Source organism: Oncorhynchus gorbuscha, linkage group LG17 (assembly GCF_021184085.1).
Source record: "Oncorhynchus gorbuscha isolate QuinsamMale2020 ecotype Even-year linkage group LG17, OgorEven_v1.0, whole genome shotgun sequence".
NCBI lineage: Eukaryota > Metazoa > Chordata > Actinopteri > Salmoniformes > Salmonidae > Oncorhynchus > Oncorhynchus gorbuscha.
This window is the reverse complement of record NC_060189.1, coordinates 52,201,931-52,226,724: the sequence shown is the minus strand read 5'-3', so window position 1 is coordinate 52,226,724 and position 24,794 is coordinate 52,201,931. Positions and strand designations below refer to the sequence as shown.

The 24,794-nt window shown below is 41.2% G+C and overlaps 2 protein-coding genes across 3 annotated transcripts in view; both read left to right on the top strand.

Moving 5' to 3' along the window:
* Positions 1–6,422, top strand: part of LOC124001621 — a 49,182-nt gene extending 42,760 nt beyond the window's left edge. For both annotated transcript variants that reach the window (XM_046308578.1, XM_046308579.1), the window contains exon 6: positions 5,259–6,422. In XM_046308578.1, coding sequence (XP_046164534.1) covers positions 5,259–6,223 — 965 coding nt within the window. In that variant the 3' untranslated portion in view covers positions 6,224–6,422. The remainder of the gene's footprint in view (positions 1–5,258) is intronic.
* Positions 6,423–10,112: 3,690 nt separating this feature from the next.
* On the top strand, positions 10,113–24,109 carry LOC124001640 (zinc finger E-box-binding homeobox protein zag-1-like). The gene is made up of 6 exons (XM_046308613.1): positions 10,113–10,614; positions 15,648–15,778; positions 15,966–16,133; positions 22,130–22,285; positions 22,492–22,603; positions 22,880–24,109. The coding sequence occupies exons 1-6, from the start codon at positions 10,332–10,334 to the stop codon at positions 23,749–23,751; spliced, it is 1,722 nt and encodes a 573-aa protein (XP_046164569.1). The 5' UTR covers positions 10,113–10,331; the 3' UTR covers positions 23,752–24,109.
* Positions 24,110–24,794: the final 685 nt, after the last annotated feature.

Sequence of the window (24,794 nt, the reverse complement as noted above, 5' to 3'; positions counted from 1 at the left end):
TGTTGTGTCTTTACTGTCATTAAATGAAGACTTTGTTTTTAATCAAGATTTTCCTAATAACTTTTCAGATATGTTATATCTGATCAATTAGTCTTCGAATTGGTGAATTATTTACTTTATCTCACATCAGTCTCATTCCAAACGGAGTAAATTGTTGGTTATCTGCACAAACCCAGTCTTCACTATGAGTCATCCATAAATGATTTCAGACAATTGATGTATTTATTAACTAAGTAATTCCCAGAAATGCATAAACAAACAGTTGATAGTTACAAGGAAATGATAATGGAGTTTCCCTAGTGGGCTAAACCAGCTTGATGTACAAAAAGGAAGTGGGGGTCGACTGAGAAGACCACAGTTGATAATTTATACATTTTGAAATGCTAATATTTTGCACACTCATTCAGGAACAATTGCAATCAATATATAGATTTACGCTCAGTGTGTCGTCAGGATCTGTTGAAAAGTTAAGTTTCTGTTGGAGATCTCTCTCAGAATGGATGGTTGTCGTTCTTCGCGTTCAATGATACCGAATTCCTAGCTGCAGACTAGTAATTAATTTCAAAGACTTGTTCTTATTCTGTCGGTATCGATAGTCTAAGAGTTTAACCACATGGTATGGTTAAAAGATTCAGCAATCGTCTCAAGCTTTGGCCCTCTCTTTATAGAGGTAAGCTGGTCTGCAACCTTTGTCCTCTCGTGATTGAGAGAAAACATGGTCTGTTGAGACATTCTCAAAGTTGGGGTTTTATTCGAGAGTTGCAGAAAAGGGCCTGTCCCAGGAAGCTTGACCCTAACTGGGCTCATGGATAGTCCTCTGATTTAGTTAAACTCAAAGGGCATTGGAGTTTCCTTCATTAAACAGCCCAAAATCACATTACACAATTTTACAAACAGTATCATCCTCACTCATTCATCTTATACAACAATTAGATGTAAACCTCATATCTGAGGCTATTATATAAACAGCATTATGGTAATGTTGCCGCACCGTCTCCCATGAGCTTTTCCAAGTTGTAACAAACGGACCAGTTCGTAGCTGGATTCTTCACCGATCTTTTATACCTTCTCCGGAACATAAATGTTGTTCGGACCTCAAGTTCTGTGAGGTGGAAGAAATTCCTTTGGTCTCTATACTGTGACCATGAGGAGATTATCTCCTCAGGAATTTACGACCTCTCTCTGACCACAGCAGCCTGTGTGTAGGAGGCAGGGAGAGGGGGATGGGACTTGCTGTACCCAAAGAGGGCAACGTCATGACACGTGTCAGCAACGTCTGAGCAGAGGAACACTACAGATATCTAGTGCCCGTCGGCGCAGAGGAACACTACCGACATGTTACAGCAATCTAGTGCACGACTGCACAGTCTGACATTGGTTGACGCATGTAACATCTGAGCAGGGGAACGCAAACAATATCTGCGGAGCTGCTCATGCCAACGTCATCTTGCTGAGTCTACCTTTAAATTAAAGTAAATCTCAATGTGACCCGCCAGGAAAAAGCCTAAACTCTTAGATTTTAGCATAATTGTTTTGTTGAAAAAAACTACAACTGAATTTAATTCATAATAGATTTTAGTTTGTTTTGGAGTCAAAGATAAGTTTGTTTTTCAAATGGGTTTCTTAATTATAATCAGTTTACTAAATAGTTTGATTCGTTTTAGTTTACTTTAATAACCTTGTATGTACAATGCATCCGGAAAGTATTCAGACCCCTTGACTTTCGCCACATTTTTACGTTAGTCTTATTCTAAAAATAAAAAAGTTTTAATTAAAAATTCAATATACACACAATACCCAATACTGACAAAGCAAAAACAGGTTTAGACATTTCTGCACATGTATTGACAAAAAACACCTGGAAATATTACGTTTACATACAGTATCAGTCAAAAGTTTGAACACACCTACTAATTCCAAGGTTTTAGTTGTATTATTTTCTACATTGTAGAACAATAGTGAAGACATCAAAACTATGAAATAACATTGTGTTAAACAAATCAAAATATTTTATAATTTGAGATTCTTCAAAGTAGCTTTTGCCTTAATGACAGCTTTGCACACTCTTGGCATTCTCTCAACCAGCTTCATTAGGTGGAATGGAACGCATTTCAATTAACAGGCCTTGTTAAAAGTTCATTTGTGGAATTTCTTTCCTTAATGCATTTGAGCCAAACAGTTGTGTTGTGACAAGGTAGGGGTGGTATACAGAAGATAGCCATATTTGGTAAAAGGCCAACTCTATAATTTGGCAAAAACAGCTCAAATAAGCAAAGAGAAACAACAGTCCATCATTACTTTAAGACATGAAGGTCAGTCAATACGGAAAATGAAAGAATTTTGAAAGGTTCTTCAAATGCAGTCGCAAAAAGCCATGATGTAACTGGCTCTCATGAGGACCGCCACAGGAAAGGAAGACCCAGAGTTACCTCTACTGCAGACAAGTTCATTAGTTACTAGCCTCAGAAATCGGCAATTAACTGCACTTCAGATTGCAGCCAAACTAAAACAAACATCAATTGCTTGAATTAGGCCTTCGTCAAATTTCTGCAAAGAAAACACTACTAAAGGACACCAATAAGAAGAACAGACTTGTTTGTGCCAAGAAACACAAGAAATGGACATTAGACTGGTGGAAATTTGTCCTTTGGTCTGCTGAGTCCAAATTCTTTGTGACGCAGAGTAGGTGAACGGATGTTCTCTGCATGTGTGGTTCCCACCGTGAAGCATGGAGGAGGTGGTGTGATGGTGTGGGGGTGCTTTGCTGGTGATACTGTCAGTGATTTATTTAGAATTCAAGGCACACTTAACCAGCATGGTTACCACAGCATTCTGTAGTGATACACGATCCAATCTGGTTTGAGCTTAGTGGGACTATCATTTATTTTTCAACAGGACAATGACCCAACACACCTCCAGGCTGTGTAAGGGCTATTTGACTAAGAAGGAGAGTGATGGAGTGCTGCATCAGACGACCCGACCTTAACCCAATTAACTTCTTTGGGGTAGGGGGCAATATTTTCACATCCGGATGAAAAGCATGCCCAGAGTAAACTGCCTGCTAATCAGGCCCAGAAGCTAGGATATGCATATTATTAGTAGACTTGAATAGAAAACACCCTGAAGTTTCTAAAACTGTTTGAATGATGTCTGTGATTATAACAGAACTCATATGGCAGGCGAAAACCTGAGAAGAATCCAACCAGGAAGTGGGAAATCTGAGGTTTGTAGTTTTTCAAGTGATTGCCTATCCAATATACAGAGTAAATGGGGTCAGATTGCACTTCCTAAGGCTTCCACTAGAAGTCAACAGTCTTTAGAATGAGCGAATAAGAGCTGTTTCAACCAGGGGTCTGGCTGAAAGCCTCGAGTTGTTGATCGCGTGCGGCCGTTAGCTCCATTCCCTTTCCTTTCTAATGACAAAGGAATTGTCCGGTTGGAATATTATTCTAGATTTATGATAAAAAACATCCTAAAGATTGATTATATATCTTTTGACATGTTTCTACAAACGTTAATGGAACTTTTTTGACTTTGTCTGGACTTAGCCTTGTGCATTTGGATTAGTGAACTAAATGCGCAAAAACAAAGAGGTATTTGGACATAAAGATGAACTTTATCGAACAAAACAAACATTTATTGTGGAACTGGGATTCCTGGGAGAGCATTCCGATGAAGATCAAAGTTAAGTGAATATTTATAACGCTATTTCTGGCTTTTGTTGACTCCACAACATGGCGGGCATCTGTATGGTTTGTTTTGGTGGCTGAGCACTGTACTAGATTATCGCATGGTGTGCTTTTGCCGTAAAGCTTTTTTGAAATCTGACACAGCGGTTGCATTAAGGAGAAGTTTATCTTTAAGAAGGTTTGAGATGAGTTGGACCGCAGAGTGAAGGAAAAGCAGCCAACAGGTATTCAGCATATGTGGAAACTCCTTCAAGACCGTTGGAAAAGCATTCCAGGTGAAGCTGGTTGAGAGAATGCCAAGAGTATACAAAGCTGTCAAGGCAAAGGGTGGCTACTTAAACAAATCAAAATATTTTTGATTCTTCTAAACAGTTTTTTGGTAACTATGATTCCATGTGTTATTTCATAGTTTGTCTTCACTATTATTCTACAATGTAAAAATAAAGAAAAACCCTGGAATGAGTAGGTGTGTCCAAACATTTGATTGGTACTGTAAGTATTCAGTACTTAGGTGATCGACCTTGGGCAGTGATTACAGCCTCAAGTATTCTTCTGTATGACACTACAAGCTTGGCACACCTGTATTTGGCTAGTTGCTCCCATTCTTCTCTGCAGATCCTCAAACTCTGTCAGGTTGGATGGGGAGCGTCGCTCCACAGCTATTTACAGGTCTCTGAGATGTTAGATTAGGTTCAAGTCCGGGTTCTGGCTGGGCCACTCAAGGACATTCAGAGACTTGTCCCGAAGCCACTCCTGTGTTGTCTTGGCTGTGTGCTTAGGGTCGTTGTCCTTGGTTTCATCAGACCAGAGAATCTCATTTCTTATGGTCTGAGAGTCATTTAGGTGCCTTTTGGCAAACTTCAAGTGGGCCAACTTGTGCCTTTTACTGAGGAGTGTCTTCCATCTGGCCACTACCATAAAGGCCTGATTGGTGGAGTGTTGCAGAGATGGTTGTCCTTCTGGAAGGTTCTCTCATCTCCACAGAGGAACTCTGGAGCACTGTCAGTGACCATCAGGTTCTTGGTCACCTCCTTGACCAAGGCCCTTCTCCACGAATTGTTCAGTTTGACTAGACGGCCAGCTCTAAGAAGTTTTTGGTAGTTTTTAACCACAGGTGGAATCCAATCTAGTTGTAGAAACATCAAGGATGATCAATGGAAACAGGATGCACCGGAGCTCAATTTGAGTGTCATAGCAAAGGGTCTGAATACCAATGTAAATAAGGTGTCTTTTAATTTTTTTTAAACAACAGTTTTGGCTTTGTCATTATGGGGTCTTGTGTGTAGATTGACGAGTTAAAACATTTAAACAATTTTAGAATAAGGTTGTAACGTAAAAATGTGGAAAAGGGGAAGTGGTCTGAAAACTTTCCGAATGCACTGTAATAACCAGTAATAGATCTAAAATGGGAATAGTGATGCACCTGGATATAGTGAAATTAAATCAATACAACTTATGTTTACATACAAAAACACACTGAATGAAATTGACAAGGTAATTGACAAAACAATCCATATGTAAAGTTCTCTGCCATGTTTGTAAAGTTATTTTTTTTACTTCTTCCTTAAGGTAGTTGGCTGGAGGCTAACAGAGGAGACTGGGTGGCCATCTTGGACTCCCAGATCCAGATGGGTGCAGCCAAGTGCCCAGGGGACATCACCACCGAGCAGGCCAGGACCAAAGGCGACTTAGTGGAGGCCAGGGGGTGGAACAGCATCCTCAACTCTGGGTTGGGGAACAACACTGTTAACCACAACCAGAAACAGACAATTGAATGCAAAACAACCAAACCTAGTCTCCAAGACAACAGACTGGCGGAGACCAGAGCGAGGCGTCGATTTGGTCTACGGGGATGGGGAAGTGTTGGTATGCGGTGGGAGAGATCAGACACAGACCCGGCTAGCGATGGTCCATCCTGCTCCTATAGTTGTGATTCAGAGAGACTGATGGGGCCTCAGGTTAACTCCCTAACAGGTGCTGCCTTCAGCCTGCCTTCTATAGGATCTATCAACTGGAACATGGACCCTGCAACAACACAGATGCTCCCTGGTCTTCATCCTCCTCACACTCTCATAATGTTAAACCAAACCTCAGACAATGCCAGTGCCTCAACACTAAATGGCTACACAAGCCCATTGACAAATGAGAGTAGCAGAGACGGAATCAGCAAAGGTGGCAGGGCCAAAGAGAAGCGCTTCCCATGTTCGTTCTGTGGGAAAGCCTTCAGTTTCCCCAAACAGGTGGAGATCCACCAGAGGATGCACACGGGGGAGAAACCGTTTAGCTGCCACCTGTGCCGGGCCAGTTTCTCGGACTCGTCAAACCTGAAGAGGCACCAGAGGGTCCACACAGGGGAGAAACCCTACAGCTGCCCCCAGTGTGAGAAGAGGTTCTCCCACCAGCACCAACTAAAGATGCACCTGAAGGTCCACACGGGAGAGAGGCCGTTTGCCTGTACGCACTGTGGGAAGAGGTTCTCAGAAAGGAGCTACCTTAGGATACACCAGAAGAAAATGCACATGGCCCATGTATAGAGTATAGTGGTGACATGTAATGTAGTACTTGTTAGTATGTTTGTAGTCAATTCTGTTGTTTTTGGATTTAGTTGGGAACTGGATGAGGTGAACTGAGGAAAGAATGAGTATGATGAGTGGCTTGTGAAAGTATTTACCCCCTTGGCATTTTTACTATTTTGTTACCTTACAACCTAGAATTAAAATGTATTTTTTGGGAGGGGTTTGTGTCATTTGATTTACACAACATGCCTACCACTTTGAAGATGCAAAATATTTTTTCTTGTGAAACAAACAAGACAAAAAAACTAAACTTGAGCGTGCATAACTATTCACCCCACCCGTCCCCCAAAAGTCGATACTTTGTAGAGCTACCTTTTGTAACAACAACAGCTGCAAGTCTCTTGGGATATGTCTCTATAAGCTTGGCACATCTAGCCACTGGGATTCCCATTCTTCAAGGCAAAACTGCTCCAGCTCCTTCAAGTTGAATGGGTTCCTCTGTTGTACAGCAATCTTTAAGTCATACCACAGATTCTCAATTGGATTTAAGTCTGGGCTTTGACTAGGCCATTCAAAGACATTTAAATGTTTATCCTTAAACCACTCGAGTGTTGCTTTAGCAGTATGCTTGGGGTCATTGTCCTGCTGGAAGGTGAACCTCCTTTCCCAGTCTCAAATCTCTGGAAGACAAATAGGTTTCCTTCAAGAATTTCCATGTATTTATCACCATCCTTCAATTCTGACCAGTTTCCCAGTCCCTACCTATGAAAAACATCCCCACAGCATGATGCTGCCACCACCATGCATCACTGTGGGGATGGTGTTCGAGGTGATGAGAGGTGTTGGGTTTGTGCCAGACATAGCATTTTCCTTGATGGCCAAAAAGCTACATTTTTGTCTCATCTGACCAGTGTACCTTCTTCCATATGTTTGGAGAGTCTCCCACATGCCTTTGGCGAACACCAAACGTGTTTGCTTATTTTTTTTCTTTAAGCAATGGCTTTTTTCTGGCCACTCTTCCGTAAAGCCCAGTTCTGTGGAGTGTACGGCTTAAAGTGGTCCTATGGCCAGATACTCCAATCTTCGCTGCGGAGCTTTGCAGTTCCTTCAGGGTTATCTTTGGTCTCTTTGTTGCTTCTCTGATTAATGCCCTCCTTGCCTGGTCTGTCAGTTTTGGTGGGTGACATATTCTTTCCATTTTTTAAAGTTTCAGATTTTTTTTATAACCCAACCCTGATCTGTACTTTTCCACAATTTTGCCCCTGGCCTGTTTGGATAGCTCCTTGGTCTTCATGGTGCCGCTTGCTTGATGGTGCCCCTTGCTTAGTGGTGTTACAGACTCTGGGGCCTTTCAGAACAGGTGTATATATATATACTGATCACGTGACACTTAAATAAAGTACACCTGTGTGCAATCTAACAAATTATAGGCTTTATAGCAACCAATTTGGACTATTTCGTGTATGTCCATTACATGAAGTCGAACTAAAAATCTATTTAAATTACAGGTTGTAATGCAACAAAATTGGAAAAACACCAAGGGGGATGAATGTGACGGTGTCTGTAAAAATGCTTCAACCTTGTCCTGTTTGATGCTGGGGTTTTATGAGGAAATGATAGGCCCTTAATGAATGTTTACTTGAGATGAAGTAGTAAAGGTGTGTAATGTGATGAACATTTTCCAAAGTATTCTAAAATTAATTTTATCAAAGCGAGGGTACCAGATTTACAGAAAAGGTAGTGTTACCATTTTGAGAAAAGTTAGTCTACTGGTCACATATTATTTTGTGCAATAAAAGTTCTGTACATTACGTTGTGAGTGTATGACCATTTTGTTGAAATTAAATACATTTAATCTGTGCTGACTGGCTTGTTTTTTTTGTATCATTGCAGGGACTGAGTTTCCCTCATCTCAGTGGAACCAAAACATTATACTTCATTCTTGAATCATTAAGTAAGTTGAGCCAAAGGGGTAAATTCAGCAACTCTCGTTTATAGGTAACCATACAATCATTTGACCAAATAGGTCATCATTTCATGGAGTCTGAAGGAAGAAACCACATGGAAAAAGTGGTTAAGTCCAAAAAACACATTGTCAAATGAGTGTGTTAGAGGTTTCAAAATGCTTGTATCTTAACCAAAATGTATCATTTTAAGATGGTTCTATACATAATTTGGGGTCTCTATAAGATTGAGGTCCTAAACATAGAATAAAAGTGCATCCATGCAACTGTATAGGCTAATATAGTCAAAATGTTTGCCTTGGGGAAGTTGATCCAATGGAAGTGATTTATTCCCCAGTGTAATGCAAGGCATTATCACTGATATGAGGTTACAACAGGGCCTAGGGTAAAAGTGTTTAAAAAATGTTCCAAGTGTTTGTTAGGTGATAAGCCTGTGTTAAACAATGCTTAAAATTATTTTCTTTAAACAAAAAAGCAATTGTGTTATTGTATTTGGAACATAAAGATAGACATGGTTTTAAAAAGGTAGTGGTAATATTTCATTCAGTAAAAAAATGTGTAGGAGGCTTAACTTACCCTGTCCTGCGACTCAACTTACCACATACCCACGGTAAATTGTGCCAAAAGACAACTTTCTTTTTTTGGACAAGTTATGTTTTCAAAAGTAATGTTGAGATGAATTCTGATTATTTCCAGGGATACACAACATCCTGAAATATATGTAGATATCTTTGATAGAAATAATATACTATATTTCCCTTGCTGAATGCTGATGCTGTATGTAAATAATTTACCCTACGCCTCCCTACTTGAACCACACTGTTAGATGGGTTAACATGCTCTACTAACTGAGCTAAAGAGGACTACAGATGGGTCATGTTTGTGTGTACAGCAGTTTCTTATATAAACCTTTTTTATGCTCTTCTATACAACTTGTTTACAGTCTGCAGTCCATGAAGGCCTCCTGATATCCAGCGTTACTGGTGGGAGAGACTGGACCTCTGAAGAGTTGGAACCGAGACCGAACCATGAGGGACAGAGACTCCACCACCACACAGAACACAACCAGTGGACAGGTGGACTGAACAACAGTCCTGGTGGTCATCAGAGAGACAGAGGCTCCAGTCAAGGATCCAGTCTGCAGCCCAGACCCTTCTCTTCACAGTCTCAGTGCAGGGATGGGGCAGGGCCTGGGGCTGATAGAGATAGACCCTCCTGTTCCTATGATACAAACACCACAGTATCCATGATGAACAGAGCAGGTCACTCTGGGCTTCAGCATTCAGAGAGTGGTGGGAGACCCCCCCCCCCCCTCCCCTGGCGGTAGTCCATCAGCAAATCTGTCTTCTCCTTCAGGGTCTTGTCTAATGCCTGGTGACTGGGTTCATGGAAAGCCTTCCTCACTTACCTCAGGATTACCTCACCAACACAGACAGGGTCAGGATGGGCGTTCACCACGAGAGGTACCTATAACACAGCACACAAACCCAACAACACCCAAACAATGGCTAGAGTTCAAGGAGGGAGCTCAAACACTAACCACCTGAGGGTGGTGGCTCCTGCTTCTACCGCCTCTGGTGTCATTGGGTCACAATGTGGGAGGCTGAGCATTAGGACAGATGCAGACAAGTCGTACACCTGCGCCACGTGTCAGAAGCGCTTTGCTGAGGCAAACTATGTGAAGAAGCACCAGACAGTTCATGCCAAGGACAAGCCCGTCAAGTGGAAACTGTTACAAGAGCTTCTCTTTGCTGACTAACCTTATCAGACACAGGAGTTGTCCACAACGAGGAGAAATCATAGCAGTGTGACTAGAGATATACGGGTTCCAGCCTCCCAGGCCAACAGCCTGTAGTGGGATATATCTAGGGTTAGATGGTGGTGCAATCTCTTTTTTCCCCCATTTGTGTGACCAAAATGTGCAATTCGCTCTCCGACCTGGGAAAGGCAGCAAAACGTCTAATCTGCCGGAAAACTACACGAAGAAGAACAATTAAACGGAAGTGAACAGTGATCAAGTACAATTTTTACATTAGCGTTTATGTTGTCGTTTTCAGACGTTTATTAACACACTGCACAGCATCACATACTTACCCCAGGTAGTCTTATATTCGCGTTGGAGACAGGACAGGTTGATGTTATCTAGGTAACGCTAGCTAACAATGGCGAACTGTATGGTTTTTCACACTCAAATAGCCTCCATCATGGAGGTGTTAGCGAATGCAGCCGTGGCAGAGGTCTGTAAACTCGTAGACGACGACTATGCAGTGTTTCGTTTGGAGATAACTCAAAGACATAAAGAAAACAGGACATTGCAGAGGAAACTACAGCTACTTGAACTGAAGGTATCACGGGACCGCGCAGACAAGATGATGCGAGAGCGCATTCTCGCCAGTCGTCCCAGAAGTGTCAAGATCCTCGACCGATACAGAGGAACCGCAAAAGGTACATTAGGGGCTATTTATGTGTGGGAAATTCCGTAATTATATGTGGGGATTTTAATACGACTAGGGAACCAAATGAGCTGGTATCTCAGTCAAATTCATACATTTAAATATAAATATTGAAATTTGAACAAAAACTATAAAGTGATATCTGATTAAATATGGTGGTGAAGACGCGGTATGCAACCTGAACCATGCAGAAACAAGGATGTTAAAAAATATATATACTCAGTGCACAGAAAATGTACATTACCAGTCAAAAGTTTGGACATACTGAATCAAGGGTTTTTTACTCTTTTTTTTTTAAATGTACATTTCTCCTAAAATGACATACCCAAAATCTAACTGCCAGTAGCTCAGGACCTGAAGCAAGGATATGCATATTCTTGATCCCATTTGAAAGGAAACACTTTGAAGTTTGTGGAAATATGAAATTAATGCAGCAACACATTAGATATGGTAAAATATAATAATACATGTACCATCATCTTTGAAATGCAAAAGAAAGGCCATAATGTATTATTCCAGCCCAGGCGCAATTTAGATTTTGGCCACTAGATGGCAGCAGTGTATGTGCAAAGGTTTTAGTCTGATCCAATGAACCATTGCATATCGGTTCAAAATGTTGTATCAAGACTGCCCAAATGTGCTTAATTGGTTTATTAATACATTTTCAAGTTCATAATTGTGCACTCTCCTCAACCCATAGCATGGCAATAGCTACTGTAAATTGGGGACAGTGTAGTTAGATCAACAAGAATTTAAGCTTTCTGCCTATATCAGATATGTCTATGTCCTGGGAAATGTTCATGTTACCTACAACCTCATGCTAATCACATTAGCCTACATTAGCTTAACCCTCCCGTGTGGGGGACACCGATCCCATAGAGCAGGTATTCCCAAACTGGAATACGTGCATTTAAAAAAATATATATATATGTATATGTTTTTTTTGTCTTCACATTTTCAAACAGTACATTTATATTTTTCAACGGGGCTATACATTTGGGTGAGGATTTATTCTCACCTGAGTAGCCTCGTTTCACTGCCAAAAATAAAATTAAATCTAGTGTTCAGCGAAATAACATAATGTCAAATACAGGTAGCCTAGTCAAATAATTAACATCCAATCACATTAACCGTTACCCTCCTTCGGGAAACCTTCACTCTTGTGCAGACAATTAGAAACAAATCATGACAATTTGAAAAATAAGCCACGGGTGATTTTGGAGCAAGAATAAAGATGACTTTCGAGTAGTAAGACATGCATAAAAGCAACAGAAACCATTAACAAGAAGGTGCTAGAAGCATCTTATATAGTGAGCTACTGAGTGTCTAGGACAGGCAAGCCCCATACTATTGTGGAGGATTTAATTCTTCCTGCTGCCGTGGATATGGCTTGGGGAAAAGGCCCAAAAAACTATACAGACAATGCCTTCATCAAACAACACTGTTTCACGACACATCAGTGACATAGCAGGAGATGTTTTGAAACAATTACTGCTTTGGATACAAGCCAGTGAATTATATGCGGTACAGCTGGATGAGTCAACAGACGTGGCGGGCCTGGCACAGCTCCTGGTATATGTCTGTTACGTTTATGGGGGTCAATTAAGGAAGACATCCTCCTCTTTGATTTATCTGTACGGATGGCGTGAAAGCCATGACAGGGAGACATGGTGGAGTGGCAACCCTCTTGCAAGCAGTTGGTCCCAATGCCACTTGGGTACACTGCAGCATCCCCCCGAGAGGCTCTTGCTACCAAGGGAATGCCTGACAGCTTGAAGGACGTATTGGACACTACAGTGAAAATGGCTAACTTTGTTATAGCAAGGCCCCTGAACTCTTGTGTATTTTCTGCATTATGCAATGATATGGGCAGCGACCATGTAACGCTTTTACAACATACAGAAGTGCGCTGGTTATCAAGGGGCAAAGTAACACATTTTTTAAATTGAGAGACAAGCTTAACGTTTTCTTTACTGACCATCATTTTCACTTGTCTGACCGCTTGCATGATGACACAAACAACTGGATTCGTTATCCCTTTCATGCCCTGCCTCCAGTCTACTTACCGATATCTGAACAAGAGAGCCTCGTCGAAATTGCAAAAAGCGGTCCTGTGAAAATTTAATCAGAAGCCACTGCCATATTTCTGGATTGGGCTGTACTTAGAGTATCCTGCCTTGGCAAATCATGCTGTTAAAACACTGATGCCCTTTGCAACCACGTACCTATGTGAGAGTGGATTCTCAGACGTCACTAGCATGAAAACTAAATACAGGCACAGACTGTGTGTAGAAAATGATTTAAGACTGAGACTCTCCAATACAACCCAACATTGCAGCGGTATGTGCATCCTTTCCAGCACTCCCTTCTCATTAACCTATGGTAAGTTATTCACAATTTTTGATTAATAAATAAGGTTTTATATGTAAGATGGCTAAATAAAGAGTCAAATGGATTGATTATTATTATTATTTGTGCCCTGGTCCTATAAGAGCTCTTTGTCACTTCCCATGAGCTGGGTTGTGACAACTCACACTCATTCTTATGTTTAATAAATGTATCGTATAGTGTGTGTGTGGCAGGCTTACAATGATGACAAAAAACAACATTTGAGTTTGCACTGACCCTGGTGCTAGAGGGGGTGCGCAGCTGGAGGTTGAATGTTTGAAGGATACGGGACTATAAAAAGTTTGGGAACCACTGCTGTAGAGGTTTAAATAAATCAAAATATATTTTATATTTGAGATTCTTCAAAGTAGCCACCCTTTGCCTTGATGACAGCTTTGCACACTCTTGGCATTCTCTCAACCAGCTTCATGAGGTACCTGGAATAAATGTCTATTAACAGGTGTGCCTTGTTAATTTGTGGAATTTCTTTCCTTCTTAATGCGTTTGAGCCAATCAGTTGTGTTGTGACAAGGTAGGGGTGGTATACAGAAGATAGCCCAATTTGGTAAAAGGCCAAGTCCATATAATGGAAAGAACAGATCAAATAAGCAAAGAGAAATGACAGTTCATCATTACTTTAAGACATGAATGTCAGTCAGTCTGGAAAATTTCAAGAACTTTGAAAGTTTCTTCAAGTGCAGTTGCAAAATCCATCAAGCGCTATGATGAAACTGGCTCTCATGAGAACCGCCACAGGAAAAGAAGACCCAGTTACCTCTGCTGCAGAGGATACGGCAGCGTAGCCTAGTGGTTAGAGCGTTGGACTAGTAACCGGAAGGTTGCGAGTTCAAACCCCCGAGCTGACAAGGTACAAATCTGTCGTTCTGCCCCTGAACAGGCAGTTAACCCACTGTTCCCAGGCTGTCATTGAAAATAAGAATATGTTCTTAACTGACTTGCCTGGTTAAATAAAGGTAAAATAAAATTTTAAAAATTAGTGTTAACTTCACCTCAAATTGCAGCCCAAATAAATGCTTCACAAAGCTCAAGTAACAGACACATCTCAACATCAACTGCTCAGAGGAGACTGTTAATCAGGCTTTCATGGTCGAATTGCTGCAAAGAAACTACTACTAAAGGACACCCATAAGAAGAAGAGACTTGCTTGGGCCAAGAAATGCAAGCAATGGACATTAGACCGGTTGAAATCTGTTCTTTGGTCTGAAGTCCAAATTTGAGTTTTTTGGTTCCAACCACCGTGTCTTTGTGAGACGCAGAGTAGGTGAACGGATGATCTCCATGTGTGGTTCCCACCGTGAAGCATGGGGACAATGTCTGTGATTTATTTAAAATTCAAGGCACACTTAACCAGCATGGCTACCACAGCATTCTGCAGCGATACGCCATCCCATCTGGTTTGCGTTTAGTGGGACTATCATTTTGTTTTTCAACAGAACAATGACACAACACAGCCTGTGTAAGCGCTATTTGACCACGAAGGAGAGTGATGGCGTGCTGCATCAATGACCTGGCCTCCACAATTACCCGACCTCAACTCAATTAAGATGGTTTGGCATGAGTAGGACCGCAGAGTGAAGGAAAAGCAGCCAACAAATGCTGAGCATATGTGGGAATCCTTCAAGACTGTTGGAAAAGCATTCCAGGTGAAGCTGGTTGAGAGAATGCCAAGAGTGTGCATAGCTGTCATCAAGGCAAAGGGTGGCTACTTCGAAAGAATATAAAATACAAAATATTTTGTTTTATTTAACACTTTTTGGTTTACTACATGATTCCATATGTGTTATATCATAGTTTTGATGTCTTCACTATTATTCTACAATGTAGAAAATAGTAAAAATAGGAATGAGAATGAGTAGGTGTGTCCAATCTTTTGACTGGTACTGTATGTATAAATCCCAAGTCTGTCTTTCACGGTGTTTTCGATACTCACGTGGATGACATTACTAAAGATTTATGGTGGACAATAATATACATTGTGAACAGTAAAATTTGGAAGGCAAGCTGCATTATGACTGAAATAACGTTTTGTTCAATAAAAAAAAATACAAATCAAAACGGAACTAAAAGGAAGAAATAAGATGGACTCTGCCACGGACACTATTAAATCTGCAAATCACGTTATGTAATTATGAACTAAAATGTATTGATGTGAAACTAGAATTGTTTTCATGTGAACTATTTATGATTTGTAAAATGTTCACTTCAATGAAGATAATTCTTTAAGAAAAAAAGCTAAAGGTACATTTTGCAGAAGGTTGTCCTTTCCCCTCTGTGCAATATGTGACTTTAAATTTTTTTAACCAGAATTGCATCTTGGTCAGTTTTGGGATTGTATGTAATAATTCCCCTGGTTATTTAGCAATCTTGCACAAAGACACTATCATATTCTAGCCAGGTTCTTGATTTACTGCATTTCCTATTATTTACTAATTGAAAACAATGTGATGCATGGGACATAATCTACTGATCTATAAATAGTGTATCAAGAAGTTATTTGAATTGTTACCATACATCCTTGCCAATTGTAGACAGACAAAACTGTCAATAGTGTACAATATCGCTTTGAGCATTGACAGTACCTAATCACCTCTTTTCCCCCCAATCACTCTCTCTCAGGTGAAGGACATCTCACTGGAGGCCACAGGAGCTTTGTGAAGTCAGCGGAACACAACACATGGAGAGATGACCAACCAATCACTGTTGATGAGGGGAGTGGAACCTCTAACCAGCACTTTATCATGATAGAGGTTAGTGTAATAGTATTACATAAAAATTACAGTAGATCAAATGTGGCCAGTATATTTCAGAAAGACTCCCCTCAGCTGTTCACTTGCTTACAAGTACATCCTAATGTATCTGCCATTTGGGAGCTTCTTAGACTTCCCTATGAAATTGTTATCCAATTCATCTCATGTACCTCTATTCTTGTGTCAGGATGCAGAGGCTGCAGGTCCTGGGGTCAAGCTGGAGAGGTCTCAAGAAGTGGAGGACCCACAGCACAGCAGAGACATCCATACTGGAACGGCTGGAGCTCCCCCTGTAGCCACGGAGGACCCCACCACCGCCCCAGCGCCACCCATTACCCGACGAAACATCACGGAGGTCAGTGGAACGCTGAACGCCGTCCTCAAGTCCGAGACAGATACAGAGACTTTGACAGGGCTGGACCGACTGGGCTGTCCTCCTGCTCCCCGCTCAGAGTATTTACTTTACGGCAACACGAGCCCGAGGACGGTTCTGTCCCATCAGGACTCAGGTGACACATTACAGACTGGCAATGATCCGTCCTGTTCATACTCTACAGAGATGACACCTAGTGACATGCCTGCCGGCTTAGATACACAGACTAATCCATTGAGAGGGGACTGGAACCGGTACAGAAGTAGTGTATACTCTGAAGGGTCCCTAGATAAGAAAGGGGAGGGTCTGGTCGTAGATGAGGTGAAAGTGGAGAGCGACACTCCTCTGACATGGAATGCAGACGAGACTCACTTAGGAGAAAGACACTCGCAGGGCAACACCAGTGACTTCTTAGTCTACAGGGAAAGCTTACAGACAAATCCAAATGTCACAACCCACTCCCCTTTACACCCACTCAGGGATCGCAACCCAGTGTCCACGTCGATGGTTTCTTCCGATTCACACGGCCGCGTCCTTTTCGATCAGGTATTGAACTCAAATGACAGGGCTAGAGCCCAGGCTCAGGGAAGAGGAGCCACATCAGCCAGTAGTAAAGAGAAACGGTTCCTCTGCATGTTCTGTAACAAAGGCTTCAGCCGCCCCCAGAAGGTAGAGATCCACCAGAGGATCCACACAGGGGAGAAGCCCTACAGCTGTACCCAGTGTCATATGCGCTTCGCCCAGGCTTGCAACCTGAAGAGGCATCAGAGGGTCCACACAGGGGAGAAATCCTATAGCTGCCCCCAGTGTGAAAAGAGTTTCTCCCACCAGCACCAGCTGAAGATGCACCTGAAGGCCCACACGGGAGAGAGGCCGTTCCCCTGTGTGTAGGGCTGTTACGGTGACCGTAATACCGCCAGACTGGTGGTCACGAGTCATGACTGTAGTCAAATTCCACGTGACCGTTGAGTCATAGTAACAGGGCTACTCAAACTGTACTCTGTAAATGAATGGTGCTGATGGGTGTTAGTAGCCTGACAAACTTGCTAACGGCCATCAAGACGCTAATGCCCTGGTACTCAACGCTCTATTGTCCCTCAAATTACTCTGACATCAATGCATTTGAAAATCTTATCAAACACTTCATGATTGAATTTGAATAATCTGCAGGGGTGGAATTAGCAGGAATACGTGTCTATTGACCATGACATTCAATTTTGAGTTCCACATTTTTATATTGAAATAGACTTGCTGCTATTACCCGAAACGTCTCATCCATCCTCCAAATCACGCTCTCTCTCTCACTGCACAGAGTGATTTGAGGGACAATAGAGTGTTGAGTACCAGGCCATTTAGCGTCTTGATGGCCGTTAGCAAGTTTGGTAGGCTACTAACGCCCATCAGCACCATTCATTTACAGAGCGCAGTTTGAGTAGCCCAGTTACCATAACTCAACAGTCACGTGGAATTTGACTACAGTCATTCAATTTCAAGTTCCACATTTTTATATTGACATAGACTTGCTGTTATTATCCGAAACGTCTCCTCAAAACCACGCTCTCTCTCTCTGCGCTCCAAGTTGCAATTGTGGGAAAATCACAGTTTTGAAAGCAAATAGGTCTACTGTTGTGACTGTTGGAGAGAGGAGGGTCTCAGCTTACTTTCTTTTTATTTTGCACTTGTTACCCCTTTTTCTCCCCAATTTCGTGAGACCTAATTGGTAGTTACAGTCTTGTCCCATCGCTGCAACTCCCTTACGGACTGAGACGAGGCGAAGGTCGAGAGTCTGGTAGGCTATGGCTTTGAGATATAGTTTATACGGGGCGAAGTAATTGTATAGGCCTATAGATATCATTGGGTATGCTGAAAAGTTTTCAGGACATTACATTAACTGTTGACTAACTACATGAACTGTTATATTAGTAAATTACACAGCTAACTATCAGCATATTATATTGAGTTTTCTAGCTAATGCATTTTGAGTTTCCACTTCCTCAGAATTAGCCCAAATCCACATTTTATATATATATCCCTACTGTTGGTGCGTGCAAATGCGAGTCATTTCAACTGAACATTGTGGTTCCATTTTAATGAAGAATGAAATCAAATAAATCTTATTCAAAATGAATTAATGATGCGTGTCAGGAGCTGGTCATTTTTCCAACACACCTATTATAGCGTTCGTGTTTCATCGACACTGTCGAGTGCATACGGATGGCATGCACATGCAGCTGATAATGGCCCATTTTAAATCTAAACTAATTTCACACATACAGTGGGGCAAAAAAGTATTTAGTCAGCCACCAGTTGTGCAAGTTCTCCCACTTAAAAAGATGAGAGAGGCCTGTAATTTGCATCATAGGTACACTTCAACTATGACAAACAAAGTGAGAAAAAAAATCCAGAAAATCACATTGTAGGATTTTTAATGAATTTATTTGCAAATTATGGTGGAAAATAAGTGGTCAGATGAAACCAAAATATAACTTTTTGGTAAAAACTCAGCTCGTCGTGTTTGGAGGACAAAGAATGCTGAGTTGCATCCAAAGAACACCATACCTACTGTGAAGCATGGGGGTGGAAACATCATGCTTTGGGGATGTTTTTCTACAAAGGGACCAGGACGACTGATCCGTGTAAAGGAAAGAATGAATGGGGCCATGTATCGTGAGATTTTGAGTGAAAACCTCCTTCCATCAGCAAGGGCATTGAAGATGAAACGTGGCTGGGTCTTTCAGCATGACAATGATCACAAACACACCGCCCGGGCAATGAAGGAGTGGCTTAGTAAGAAGCATTTCAAGGTCCTGGAGTGGCCTAGCCAGTCTCCAGATCTCAACCCCATAGAAAATCTTTGGAGGGAGTTGAAAGTCCGTGTTGCCCAGCAACAGCCCCAAAACATCACTGCTCTAGAGGAGATCTGCATGGAGGAATGGGCCAAAATACCAGCAACAGTGTGTGAAAACCTTGTGAAGACTTACAAAAAACGTTTGATCTCTGTCATTGCCAACAAAGGGTATATAACAAAGTATTGAGATAAACTTTTGTTATTGACCAAATACTTATTTTCCAACATAATTTGCAAATAAATTCATTAAAAATCCTACAATGTGATTTTCTGGATTTTTTTTTTCTTCTCATTTTGTCTGTCATAGTTGAAGTGTACCTATGATGAAAAGTACAGGCCTCTGTCATCTTTTTAAGTGGGAGAACTTGTACAATTGGTGGCTGACTAAATACTTTATTGCCCCACTGTATATTATTTAGTGTAAAGACCTTATTAAATTGAGAATATTGTGATGGAAGGGAATATTAATGAACAGCGTGTGCAGTCTAGGCATGAAATAGAGCACATGCCTGTTTTGCAACTTTTTCAAATCATCAATAGTTGCATCATGTAGCCCATATTTTTTGATTTCTAAGACATTCTAAGGTTTGTCTCACAACTAAAGTAGCCACATAACGTTTCAAATGCTCACTTTTTACACTCGACACAAAATAGCTGCTCCATTGCGCACTCGCTCAGCAATCGTTAAGAGGAAAATACCCTTTCCATTTTATCAACCAGTGTTCACTTATATTCTTGTAACTATAAAATCATATGATGTAAAATAATTGTACAGGAATTAAGCGTATCTTTTCTGCTATTGGCATGGCAGACCCAGATCGGTAACATACATTAGGCCGACTCAACATGAAATTCTGTTCTTCTGAAATAAATGTTCTTCATATCATAATGTTTCTTAACACCAGCTATTGTGATGGTGTATATTAAATGGATTTATAATACTTATTTGAATTGTAGATGCTCCAAAGGCGCGCATCAGCGGCTTGTATGTGTGGAAACCCGGAGATGCCAACCGTGTTTATGTTAATACAAGGTCAATAACCTTGAGACCGGTGGTCATTTTGCATGACAGTTAATGGCTGACACATTTTCATGACCGCCACAGCTCTAAGTGTACACACTGCAGGAAGAGGTTCTGAGAGGAGCTACCTCAGGATACACCAGCAGAAATAACATTCCAATCTATAACATAGAAACCATTCCACTCGATATCTTCTGATGTTTAGATCAAACCCTGCATTAAAGACAAAGATTCATTTTCATTGTTGTCAGCAGAAAAGATCCACAGATGCATGTGGACTAATGAGAGTAAATGATTTCAGTGTTGAATATTACTAGGTAGAATATTGCAGTCAGACATAAAATGTATGTTACATATTGTGTTTGTACTGTGTAGGCTATATTATGTTCCCAAATGCCTGTTTCATTACTTCTATTCAACTACCTTCTTTATTTTCCCAAGACACCTTTTTAATGAGAAAATGACTGCAGTTTATCAAGTCCATGGACATGTTTTGTTAAGGCATGTGTGGTTTTCATATGGCATATATAAAACTTTGTTTAATAAAAACAAAAATGGACTTTTCATTAACTTTAATTGGGACTCTCTTTCTAGTATGAATCACATCTGATCTCACCCTATTCTACATACACCCAACAGTGCTTTATAAGCAATATACACTTAGTGCCTACATACAGTACCTAGAGAAAGTATTCACAGCCTTTTGACTTTTCCATTTTTGTTTTGTTACAAAGTGGGATTCAAATGGATTTAATTGTAATTTTTTTTCAACGATTATTTTATCATGAAAAATAAAACACTCTTGATTAGATAAGTATTCAATCCCCTGAGTCTATACACGTTAGAATCACCTTTGGCAGTAATTACAACTGTGAATCTTTTGAGTAAGTCTGTAAGAGCTTTCCACACCTGAATTGTGCAACATTTGCCCATTTATTATTTAACAAAAATCTTCCATCTCTGTCAAATTGGTTGTTGATCATTGCTAGACAACCATTTTCAGGTCTTGGCATAGATTTTCAAGTAGATTTAAGGCCAAACTAACTTGGCCACTCGGGAAAATTTGCGGTCTTCTTGGTAAGCAACGGTGTAGATTTGGCCTTGTGTTTTAGGTTATTGTCCTGCTGAAAGATGAATTCCTCCTGGTATCTGGTGGAAAGCAAACTGACCCAGGTTTTCCTCTAGAATTTTTCCTGTGCTTAGCTCCATTCTGTTTATTTTCTATCCTGAAAAACTCCCCAGTACTTAATGATTACAAGCATACTCATAACATGATATAGCTACCACTATGCTTGAAAATGTGGAGAGTGGTACTTAGTAATGTGTTCTACTGGATTTGCATTCTGTATTCTGGAAAAAGTTAATTCTTTGTCACATTTTTGCAGTATTACTTTAGTGCCTTGTTGCAAACAGGATGCATGTTTTGGAATATTTTTTATTCTGTACAGGCTTCCTTCTTTTCACTCTGTCAAATAGGTTAGTATTGTGGAGTAACTACAATGTTGTTGATCCATTCTACTATCACAGCCATTAAACTCTGTCTTAAAGTCAGGGGTTGAATACTCATTGACTCTAGACATTTCAGCTTTTCATATTTAATTAATTTGTAAAAATTTTGAAAAAACAATTCCACTTTGACATTATTGGGTATTGTGTATAGGCCAGGAACTCAAGAAATCTCAATTTTACCCATTTTACATTTAGGATGTAACACAACAACATTTTGACAAAGTCCAGGGGTATGAATACTTTCTGAAGGCACTGTAACAGTGGCGGCTGCTAAGGGGAAAACGGCTCATAATAGAGGCTGGGATGGAATAGAGTGAATGGTATGAAAACAGTGTTTTTATACCATTCCATTTACTTCATTCCAGCCATTATTATGAGCTGTTCTCCCCTCAGCAGCCTTCACTGCACTGTACCTACACATACCCACACACTAACAAACACCTACTGTGCACATCAAAATAGTTGAGTCAGGCTTGCCTGATGATGACTCATAATTACGTTCGCCATGATGGGTTTAACAACAATGAAGTGTGTTTATTATGTGTGTACGTACCTGAGGGAGTGTATGTCTGTGTGATCTGTAGTCCCTGTTTCTTCCAGGAGGAGGAGGTGCTGCTGGTGAAGGAGGAGGGGTGTGAGGAGGGTCTGGGGAAACCTGAGGGGACCATGGTCATGGAGAACAACCAGACTACACCTTCTCCTGAACCCCCAGTGGAACCAGCTGAGCAGCACAGGACCACACACAGTCTCACTGAGGTGAGACCACTGTGAACTACTGTTGAATTCTCCATTGAATTGAATTCTCCAACCATTAGTATAGTATCAAATCAACTAACATGTTTGCATAGTACTCATAGCAATCCCTCATTGGCCAATCAGAAGATGCTCCATAGCAGGGTGCTCATATCAGATCCAATATCCATATCTTGATCCAACATCCTCTCACTCTGTATCTCTTACAGTTAGTAGACATGGAGGATGGGAAGCCTGATATGCTGCTAGTCAAAGAGGAGACAATAGAAGACGGACCAGAGAGCATTGACCTGCTGAGTAGACTAAAGATGGGGGAGCAAGGTAAGAGAGAACTACATACAGCCTCCATACAGTAATAGATCTTCAATGGGAATAGTAATACATATAGCCTCCATACAGTAATAGATCTTCAGTGGTAATAGTGATACTCCTGGCTGTTGTTTTTTCTTCATTCATAAAATTAAATCATTACAACTTGTGTTTACATACAACAAAGTAATTGACTCAAAAACACTCAAAAACACTTTAATTGACTCAAAAACACTCCATACGTAGAGTTTTGTCTGCCAAAGTTTATTTTGTAACCTCTTCCTGCAGGTGGTTGGCTGGAGGCCAACAGAGAAGACTGGGTGGCCATCTTGGATTCCCAGAGCCAGACGGGTGCAGTCAATGGCCTGGGGGATGACATCACTGAGCAAGCCAGGACCAGAGGCGACGTAGTGGTCAGTGGATGGGACAGTGTCCTCAACTCTGGGCTGGGGAACAACACTGTTAACCACAACCAGAAACAGACTGTCGAACACAAAACAACAGCTGAACTTAGTCTTCATGACAACAGACTGGCTGAGACCAGGGTAAGGCGTAGATTTGGTCTGCGGGGACGGGGAGGTGTCTGTATGAGAACAGACACAGACTTAGCTAGTGATGCTCCATCCTGCTCCTATAGTTGTGATTCAGAGAGACTGATGGCGCCTCAGGTTAACCCCCTAACAGGTGCTGCCTTCAGCCTGCCTTCTATAGGATCTATCACTTGGAACATGGACCCTGCAACAACACAGACACTCCCTGGCCTTCATCCTCCTCACAATCTCCTAATGTTAAACCAGACCTCAGACAATGCAAGTACCTCAACACTAAATGGCTACACAAGCCCATTGACCAATGACAGTAGTAGAGACAGAATCAGTAAAGGTGGCATCGCCAAAGAGAAGCGCTTCCCATGTTCGTTCTGTGGGAAAACCTTCAGTTTCCCCAAACAAGTAGAGATCCACCAGAGGATTCACACGGGGGAGAAACCATACGGCTGCCACCTGTGCTGGGCCAGTTTTTCACACTCGTTCAGCCTGAAGAGGCACCAGAGGGTCCATACAGGGGAGAAGCCATTCAATTGCCACCTGTGCCGGGCCAGTTTTTCACACTTGTTCAACCTGAAGAGGCACCAGAGTGTCCACACAGGGGAGAAATCCTGAAGCTGCCCCAGTGTGAGAAGAGGTTCTCCCACCAGCACCAGCTGAAGATGCACCTGAACGTCCACAAGGGAGAGAGGCTGTTCGCCTGTATGCACTGCGGGAAGAGGTTCTCAGAGGAGAGACCTCAGGATACACCAGCAGAAAACATGGCCCATGCATAGAGTATAGTGATATGTAGTACTGGTTAGTGTCTTTGTTTAGTAATTATATTGCTTTTGGATGTAGTAGGGAACTGGATGAGGTGAACTCCACCCAGCACAGCTAGAAGAGGACTGGCCACCCCTCAGAGCCTGGTTCCTCTCTAGTTTTCTTCCTAGGTTTCTGCCTTTCTAGGGAGTTTTTCATAGCCACCGTGCTTTTACATTACATAATATATGCCATTTAGCAGACGCATGCATTCCTTGCTGTTTGGGGTTTTAGGCTGGGTTTCTGTATAGCACTTTGACTTTGATCTGCTGATGTAAAAAGGGCTTTTTTAATACATTTGATTGAAATGTGACTGAATCGAGGAAAGAATGAGTATGTTGAGGCAGAGTAGATGATATGGTAATGGTTGGCGTGATGCTGTCTGTAAAAATATTTCACTAATGAAGAATGACAAACTTAGTCCCTTTAGGTTGACATTGGTGTTATAGTGAGATCAGGATGGTGCCTTATAATGTTAAACCTTTTCTGAAGTATTCTAAAAATTTATTTTTATCAAAGTAAGGGTTCCAGATTTACAGAAAAGTTACCATAGTGAGAAAAGTTCATTTACTTGTATCGTTTTGTGCAATAAAATGACTGTACTTCATTATGCAAGTAGATTTGTTGAAATTATATACAAAACTGACTCTGTTCTGACTGTCTTGGTTATTTTTGTATCCTTGAAGGGATTGAGTTTCCCTTGTCAATCTAACCAAAACATTATACTTCATTATTTAATAAACACACACAGTAGTGGCCCTTGCACTTTTATCAACTAACTGACCATTTTCCCTAAAAATAAGTTGAAATTCACCAATGTATTTGGTCTCCACAATTATGTAACCTATGTTTATGAT

Coding starts and splice junctions, on each gene's coding strand:
- LOC124001640 (XM_046308613.1), top strand. CDS start 10,332: ATGGCGAACTGTATGGTTTTTCACACTCAAATAGCCTCCATCATGGAG. Junction 15,779..15,965: donor AGCACTTTATCATGATAGAG/GTTAGTGTAATA, acceptor TTCTTGTGTCAG/GATGCAGAGGCTGCAGGTCC. Junction 22,604..22,879: donor ACTAAAGATGGGGGAGCAAG/GTAAGAGAGAAC, acceptor CTCTTCCTGCAG/GTGGTTGGCTGGAGGCCAAC.